This window comes from Mus caroli, chromosome 11, assembly GCF_900094665.2.
Source record: "Mus caroli chromosome 11, CAROLI_EIJ_v1.1, whole genome shotgun sequence".
Classification (NCBI taxonomy): domain Eukaryota; kingdom Metazoa; phylum Chordata; class Mammalia; order Rodentia; family Muridae; genus Mus; species Mus caroli.
The window spans coordinates 69,580,358-69,589,335 of NC_034580.1; the positions used below are offsets into that span (position 1 = coordinate 69,580,358).

The 8,978-nt window shown below is 51.9% G+C and overlaps 1 protein-coding gene across 2 annotated transcripts in view; it reads left to right on the plus strand.

Moving 5' to 3' along the window:
• The window catches only part of Cluh (clustered mitochondria homolog), a 21,679-nt gene continuing 12,701 nt past the window's right edge, over window positions 1-8,978 (plus strand). The window contains exons 1-3 of one of the 2 annotated variants that reach the window (XM_021175402.2): window positions 1-210; window positions 6,903-7,105; window positions 7,648-7,819. In XM_021175402.2, the coding sequence (XP_021031061.1) occupies window positions 111-210; window positions 6,903-7,105; window positions 7,648-7,819 (475 nt within the window). In that variant the 5' untranslated portion in view covers window positions 1-110. Of the gene's footprint in view, window positions 211-3,650; window positions 4,284-6,902; window positions 7,106-7,647; window positions 7,820-8,978 lie in introns of those variants that run through there. The other variant, XM_029483409.1, reaches the window with a different exon arrangement.

Sequence of the window (8,978 nt, forward strand, 5' to 3'; positions counted from 1 at the left end):
CACGTGGGCCGGTGACTCCGTCCTTCCCGCAGCGGCCGCGGCGCGCAGGGCACTTGGGTTAGTGGCGCGGCGTGCGGCGCGGACAGGCGAGCCGGACGCCCGCTCCCGCCATGGTCATCAAGACGGACGAGTTGCCGGCGGCCGCCCCGGCCGACAACGCCCGGGAGCACGGCTCGCAGGCCGGCGGCAAGGGGCGGCCGAACGCGGCTGGTGAGTGAGTGGGCCGGGGGCAGGGACAGCTGGGCTAGAGCCCGGGCGGAGTCCGGCCGGAGGGCTCGGGACTCGGTGGGAACAACCGTCTTCCCTCCGCGTCAGTGTGGGCGGTGCACTGGGCCGCCCCTGCCCTGAAGGTCACCTTCAGTGGCACCCCCGGCCTCGGCCTGGACTTCGCACGTGGGGACCGTGGAAGGGCAGCCACGGCGGACACACTCGCGCAAGATCGCGGGGACACGTGCGCGCACACGCGGTTTGGTTTCAGGGTGCGCCGCCGCCGCAGACCGATGGAATCGGCGGCCCCACCCCCTCCGCGCCCCTGCTTGGGGAGCTCTTGGGGCTGGGGGCAGTGACACTTGCGGCCCAGCCACCTTCTGGTTCTCTTGTCCTAGACGTTCCTGTGCGGCAGAGCTGCAGCACTGTGAGTGAGGCTCAGTTTGGAGCTGCCCAAACTTGGACTATGGGAAGAGCGCAAGTTGGGGTGTGTGTGTGTGTTATTGGGGTGGGTTGTCTCTGGTACATTCTTAGAGACAAGGGCTTAACCCCAAGTCATCAGACTGTGGTCTCAATTCTTTTAGTTACTGGCCTCCCCTTGATCAGGGGTTTGGGGTCCTGCCTGTGTGTGGGCAAAGCCTAGCTGTTTGTCAGGGGGAGGTGTTTGTGCCTGAACTTGATCATTAACCTGCCTTATTGCGAAAAGTGGGTCAGACTAGAGCTGCTGTTTTTTTAAGGCAAAGGTCATTAGTGTGGAGTGGAGCGCCCAGCTCTCCCCCGTGGGGGCTGTGTGGCGGTGGCTTTGGGAGTGGCGGAGGCTTGTCTAGGGGTGGGGCCTACTTCTCTTGTACTTAGCCCGTGCCCTTTCTGTTATTTTCACCAAGTCTCAGGCTCCAGCCTTGAAACTAGAAACCCCTTCCTAGGGCCTCCTCACTTTTCCTCAGAGCCTGCCTGGTCCTTTCTACCCAGGATGCCAGTGAGTGCAGACCCTCTTTATCTCTCTTTTCCTCAGCTCATCTCCTTATTCTTCCCAGCTCCGGTGAGCAGACTAAGGCTAACACGGGAGTAAGGATGGCCCTAATGGGCCTAGCACTTGCTAGACTGTTATCCATCACAGTGGACTTACCTTGCCCAAGACAAGGTCTGAGTTGTACCCAAGCACAAGAAGTGCTGAAAAATGTCGTGGCTCTGATTCCATGGGCAGGCTGGGTAAGAGAAGGTTAGAGCTGGCTGTTTCCCCTCCATCAAAGAGATCTGAAGAGATATGAAGCAGCTTTTCCAAGGTCATAGTGATTTCATTGTCCAGGGAAGCATTTGGATTTCCAGTTTACGGCTAGCATGCCAAGTCTACCCCAGCCCAGCCTAGAGGAAGCTGAGGTGGTCGTGCTGGGTTATTATGTATGTGATTCAGGGGATTTAGGAACTGGAATGGTAGTGGAGGATTTTTGGTGAATGAAGCTCCCTTAACTATATGCTAAGGGACTCTTGGGGGGGGGTGTGCCTGGGGGTGCTGGGTTGGGGTCAGAGCATAGTTCTTCATCTTCGGGACACAGGACTTTCTACTTGGTAGGATCTTGGCTTCTGTGTCCCAGAAAAATGGTATAGATAACAGACTATCCGGCCATCTTGGATCTGTTCAAAAGAAGAGAGACATAAATGGAGCCTGTGTCATGTTTGTCCTGCTCCCCCTGCCCTCCCCCACCCATCTGCTATCCCATGGTAAGGTTTTTGCATGGGTATCAAAGTGTAGCCCCTCTTTCTAGAGCTCTCCAGTACCTTTGAGGAGGCGATCAAGGCAGGCCAGGGACAGTTACTTTAAGAATAAAGTAACTTTTAGGGGTTAAGAGAACAGGCAGGTTTTTCAAGTTCACAGTGGTGTGTCAGGTTCCTTCTGTACAGGGGAGGGTTCCCTGAGTTGGGCGTGGAAACTGAAGGGGACTTGGCAGACGAGGGGAGAATTTAGGGGCTTATAAGCTCTCCAGCAGGATCTTAAAGCTCTTTTGCGTGGTGTCTGAGAAGACAGTGAACGATACTTGGACCTTGAAGACCTATTTCTGGTCTGGGGAAACAGGAAGGAGGCAAGCAGGATCTTCTATAAGCTGTCTCTCTGCCTCTGTCCTCTTGTCTTGAAGCCCTGGATTCAAGGATGGGGCAGTGTATCTTTTGGAGTTGGACTTCCTGTTCTACCCCTACCTGCTGATCCTTAGCTAGGGTGTGGCCTGGCCCTGGCACAGTCTCTGAAGATGCTGTCAGACGAGTGGCATACAGAGGCTAAGTGTGGTTGCTCAGACCCCTTTGTAACTCCTGCCTGTGACCATCTCTGGCTAGGCCTAGGGAAGGCTGAGTGTTGTCTTTCCACTCAGATCTCTCCTAGAGACTGTAGGCGGAGCTTAGCACTGTACTAAGTGCCATTTAGGCAGTTAGTCCCATTCTGCAGAGGACTGCCTTTTTATTTCACTTCCCTAAAACCTAGGTCTTCAAAGACCTCTAGGATCTGAGTGCAAGGGAGGAGAGACTTGGGTCATCTATGGCCTCATGCACCACCTGGACTGAGTCCTTAGGCTTCCAAGGGAGGTCACTGCAGTAGCCTGGTCTCTTGGGGAGAATGACAATAGACCTTACTCTAAAAGTAGCGCCCAGAGGTTGGGTTTGGAACTCTGACACACATCCCTTTTCCTAGACTTAGCTTCACAGCCTTTTGCTTCTGTGACCTTGGACAGCTCACTTATAAGCTGTGTGGAGCTTTAGTTTCCTTGAATGAGATGGGATAGTTGATTTGAATATGGTCCTTCTGGGGAGATGGCCTGAAGTGAGCACTGGCTTAACGTTAACTTGAGTGAGACTCCTTTAGCATTGTTACCAGGCTGCCTGCTCCCCTCCCAGGATTAGGGTGTGTTTGAAGAGGGGGTTAAAAGGGATGGAGCTCTGTCTGGATCTGACCCTTCTTGCCTCAGGTCATAGTGTGAGACTCAGAACCTGTTAGGGCTGAAGAGAAGCCAAGGGTCTGCTTAGCTATCCCTGGGAATGGAGGGCCCTGGAGTGAGAGCTTTGCCCCCCTTTCCACCCCCATGCTGGTTAGTATGGATGCCAGAGCAATCCTCACTGGGCCCTGGCAACAAGTCAGAGGCCCTGCGAATGCGCCCTGGCGAGGCTGGGCATGCTGCTTCTCCAGTGTGATGGCCTTCAGCCTCTTGCTGGCAGCTCTGTTTTTCCCCAGGGGAGACATTTGGTTTTCTCCTGGTGGCGCACAGGCTGCTGGGAAGAGAAGAGGTAGTCTGCCAGCTTCTTGGTGCAGCTTGAAGTCCTGAGGCTTGGGTGCAGTTGTCCTCTGGGAGATTGGGAGCCCATCCCCCTCTCACTAGAACCAGTGACTCTCAGGAAGAGGCCAGCTGCCAGGTCACCTGCAAGAGACAACAGGAGCCAGAGGCCCCAGCCAGTCCTTTGACCTAAGAGGAAAGCAGGGTGCTCTGTCGGTAGCTGGTGGACCAGGGGTGGCTATCTGATGGCCTGGGCCCGGGTATGTGCCAGTTGTTGTCAGCAGCTGGCTGAAGCAGTCCTGCCTACCACTGGTGTAGATGGAGCTGAGGAGAGGACCCCCTTGTTGAGCTCTGCTCCTGCCAGCCTGCCCCCTATGCCTTCTGTCCACAGGGGCTCAGGTACCCCAAGTGCCGGGTTCCTATGTTCCCCTAATGGCTTTGCTAGCAGTGGTTCTGTTTCTGAGGTATGTGGGGAGGTGGGCCTAAGTACTAGTAGTAGTTCTTTCCAAGGTCCTGAAGCTAGTGGGGCTGCCTGGCCCTCAGTTGTCCTTCTGCCCGACCTTGAACAGAATGAGAGGCAGGGGGAATGTGCCCTTCCCGGGGCTGCCCCGGCAGGCCTGGCCCCACTGAAACCTGAAGCCAGCTGGAGCTCCAGCCCTGAGCCGACCAGCTGCATTACCACAAGGATAGAAGCAGAGACTGGAACAAGGGACAGAGGCAGAAATGGGCCTGGGCCTGGTCAGGGGAGCTGGCTGCCTTACTGCCATGGCAGTCCTGAGACTTCAGAGCCAAGAAGAACGCAGCTACTCACTGTACCAGGTGGGCTGTGGGGCTGTGTGGTCCCAGTGACTAACCAGATAAATCACTTGTCACAAATCCTGTGCTGGAGAGAATTTCAGGTCCCCTTGGAGGAAAGAAGAAAGCCAGGATTGGCTGTCGTGGAGGAGAGGAAGCCCCTGGGGAGTATTGTCTTAAATCTGACTGTACCAGAGTCCAGGTTCCTGAGCTTAGGAAAAAAGGCTGGGGTTCACTTTGCCTTCCCTCTCTAACTCCCTTGTCCTCTACTGCTAACGTGCGGAACATGGACTGTCTATTAAGGTTCAGGTTTAACTGCCTACCTACCGTGTACTTTCAGTGATTAAAACTGGGTTTCTGTATTGAGTGAGGGCCTTTCTAGCTTCTGCCTCCATTCGAGGAGATTGCCAACCTGGAGATTCATCTCCAGGGATCCAGTGAGGGAAGGTTCTTCCATGTGCACCCTAGGTTGCTTTTAGCATGGCCTTCCCCTTGTCTGCTCTGTCTTTAGAGCCAGACCAGGGTTCATTTGGGGTGGGTTGTTCATTTCTTTTCTCCACGTAGTTCTGGTTGTCCAGGAACTTGCTTTTAATCCGGGCTGGCCTCAAACTTGGATCCACCTGCCTCTTCTGCCTTCTGAGTGCTGGGATTAAAGGCATAACCCCACTGCTATGCTATTGTTCATTTCTTAAGGGCTGAGGCCTCCCCGCCTGGGGCTGCTGGGTCACTGAAAGGGATATTTTGTGGGTCCTGTGGTTCTTGGATGGTAATCCTGGTTTGGAGATGGTATGATGTGGTACAGATAGCATTATTGGAGGCCCATAGTAGCTAGTGGCATGAGCTGATGAACCTGGGGTTCACTTTAAATCTTTCTAAACCTCAATTACCCTTTTTGGGGGGAATTAATGAATTGGTACTATATCTGAAATCCTAAAGGTCCTGTTTACCCACTATTAAGTTTAGGGGTACAGGAAAAGGGCTAAGCTTCTCTCCATGACCCCGGTGTTGCCCATCTATTTTGAGTCAGTCTACATCCTTGAGGCCCTTGATTTTGGCCTTTGGGCTCTTGTACCCTGTTACCATTCCTGATGGCAGGGTAGGAAAGGGACCCTGGGGTCTGGATGGGCTGGGCTGACATCTAGAGCTGGGCTGTTCTGTCTGGAACAGTCCTGTTCATAGCTGGGGTGGTGGGGCTACAAGCCAAGGGGGCCATTCTGGCTGACAGGTGCTAGGGCCAAGCTCTCTGTTTGCCAAGTGGATATCCAGGCAGACCTATGTTTAGCTGGAGGGTTTCTGAGAGGAGGTCCTTGGCTTCCTAAAGGTGGGGGGACATCTCTTTCCCCTTAGCACTGGTGTTAGGGTGGGGGAGTAGGGTTGTCACCTGCTTCTCTCTTCCCACAGCATGCTAAGTTAGGTGCACACAAGTATTGGGCTCGAATGTAAACTAGCATTAATTGATTTGATATCTTTTCATTGAGCTAGAGTAAGGCAGAATGTAGAACAGCAAGCTGCTAATGTGAACAGCTATTCACAGTACAGAGTGGCTGCTCCTGGAGGTGGTGATGGGGCTGGTACTTCTGCCAGCCCAGGTCATTTGGGAAGGCTCTGGGGAAAGTTTATGTACCTGGAACTTAATGAGTTGGAAGGGCCAGGTGCAGGCAGGCAAATCTTTGTGAGTTCAAGGCCAGCCTGGTCTACATATTGACTCCAGGATAGCCAGGGCTACACAGAGACCCATGTCTTGAAAAACAAAACAAAACAAAACAAAAAAGAATTAGAGTTTGCCCAGTGGATCAGTATATCGTGGCTGATAGAATGATCCAGCAGAAGCTCTAGAATAGTTCAACAGGTGTGTGTGTGTGTGTGTGTGTGTGTGTGTGTGTGTGTAGAGGGAGTGCATAATCAAGAGTACAGAGGTGAGAGGAAGGTAGCTAGTAGAGTAGAGACTGGTTTTAGGTGTTCTCAATGCTGGCCACACTTGAGTCATCAGTGCTTTATCAGAAGGGTTCAGAAATTATGCTTTTGATGTTGGAAAACTACCAAGGCCATGTCTGCAGAGCCCCAACACCTAGGAGTTGGTAGCGGATTTAGGGTAAGCTACAAAGTACCAGGGAGAGAACAGGGACTGATTTGTCCAGGATAATAGACTCTATTCTGACAAAATGAGCCTTTGGTGATATGTAAGGGGAAGTTATGTGTTGATGGTGGTCGACTTGGTTGAGAAGCTTAAACCAGGCTAGCACTGGCATCTGAGCTCACAGATGGAGAGTTTTAACTCCATTTGAGAAATGAGGTAGGAGGGGCTGAGGTCGGTCTATAGCTCAGGATCACTGGAGAGAATGAGTCATTGGATAGAAGAGAAAGAGATGGGCAGAGGCCTTGCTGCTGGAGAAGGTTGGTGTATGTCGTTGTGGCCCTGGAGAAGGGTGTGTGCTGTTGTGGCCCTGGAGAGGAATCCTGACTGCTGTGGTGAGGAACAGGGCATAGAAAGGGAGGGCACAGCATGTGGAAAGGAGATGGCAGTGCTTTACACGGATGCCGGGTGGTGGGGGTACTGGTCTCTTTACTCCCAACTGGATGTGTGAGGTAGGAAGTCCTGCCTGCCCAGCTAGGCCCATCTGACTCAACTCTCACCTTTCCCAGATCTCCCCTCGGTCATGCTGTTGAATGGTGACTGCTCGGAGAATTTGAAGAAGGAAGAAGGAACATCTGAGCCACCTAGGGAAAATGGGCTAGATGAGGGTGAGCCTGGAGATGAGACCACTGGACAGGAAGTCATTGTCATTCAGGACACAGGCTTTTCTGTGAAGATCCTGGCCCCTGGCATCGAGCCCTTTTCCCTGCAGGTAAGATGGAGGAAGGTGTGCTGGGGACCAGGCTTGAGTCTGCTGCTGGAGAGGAGGAGGTTTAGAAGTCAAGCCTTGTCTTTGCATGTGCTGGACCTGTGGGCAGGAAGCCAAGTCCTGTTTTTGCCCAGGGTCTGGGCTAGCACACTAGATGAGGCTAAGTTCAAGTCATTGCCTTATGACTAGAGGACAAGCACCAGCAGCCACTGGCAGGACCAGGGCCATTTGCTCTAGAGGCCTTATTGTTGCTTCTCCTGCTTTTTCCATCCTCTAGTTAAGGAATTTCTCTTGGTTCCTATACATAGTTAGGCCTGGGCCAAGTTCTGTCTAGTAAGTTCATATAGTACAAGTATGTATATAAACACAGATGCAGATGAATATGGTATTCCTGGATAGGGCTGGAATTGAAAAATTTAAAACCTAAGAAGTAGCAAACTGGGGGATTTATTCTAAGAACCCGGGTACTTGGCCTGGTAGCAAGGAGGCATGTTTTTGCACCTACCCATATAGTTTCTTACTAGAGTGACCTTTCTTCCTGGCAGGTGTCCCCCCAGGAGATGGTGCAGGAGATCCACCAGGTGCTCATGGACCGTGAGGATACTTGTCACCGTACCTGCTTCTCACTACACTTGGATGGCAATATGCTGGACCACTTTTCAGAGCTACGCAGTGTGGAGGGACTGCAGGAGGGCTCGGGGCTCCGAGTTGTGGAAGGTTGGTCTAGACTGAGCTGATGGCTGCCAGAGGAGGGCCCCAGAGTTAGGCCAGATAGCCTAACAGACACTGTCCCTGTTGTCCCTGTGCTCCCTCTGGGCACATGAAGGTGCTGCTTAGGCTACTTAGGCTGTCACACCCTTTCTTTCTACTTTATGGTCCACAGTTTAAACACTTGTGTCTCCATTTTTAAAAATCCAGCCAGTTCCAAACTAGGATTGAAATAAGCCTATCAAATTATGAAAAGATAAGTGTTGCCTCTTTCGTAACTGAAGAAGTTGTGTAGCTCTCTTTTTTGTTGTTTGCTTTTTTTGTTTTATGTTTTGAGACAAGGTCTCTATGTTGCCCTGGCTGTCCTGGAACTTTCTTTCTAGATCAGGGTAGCACTGAACTTACAGAGACCCGCCTTCCTGTGCCTTCCAAGTGCAGGGACTTTTCCAGGATGTCAGTGTCAGGGGTTTGCGGGTCTTCTGCGCTGGGATAGGGAGACAGTTGTAGGAAAGCAGCTCCTGGAGCAGCTCATTAAGAGCAGATACAGAAACAGAGCACAGCGCTTATGCCTGTCATCTCAGCATTTGGGCAGCTGAGGCGGGAGGATTGCTGTGAACTGGAGGTTCACCTGGGCTACAGAATAAAACCCTGCCTCAAAAAACCAAAAGGGAAAATAAAGAGTGACGTCTGGGCAAGTCTCAGTCGGAGCCCCAGCTTGTCCTTGTAGAAATGGTTAAAATTCACAAAACACAGACCTGGGCAGTGTTGACTCTGGGGTTCTGGGATGATGCCATCTTTAGGCCATCCCTGTGGAGCTCGAGGTTGAGGCTCCACAGGGCTGGAGGTATCTGAACAAAGAGCCTAAGGCTTGAATGGGTTTTCCAGGGGCCTGAGTAGGCTTCAAGAGGCAGGTGGTAGAATGTTCTTTGCAAACAAGGATCCCACTAACAAGTGTGTGTGTGTGTGAATGAATCAGAAACCCAGCTTAGGTGTCTATCTTTGGGAATTTTGGGATTTTTTTGGTGACAGTATAAGACTGGTTTTCAGCTTAATATATAGATGAGCTCTTTTTTTTTTTTTTTTTTTTTTTTTTTAAGATTTATTTATTTATTATATGTAAGTACACTGTAGCTGTCTTCAGACACCCCAGAAGAGGGTGCCAGATCTC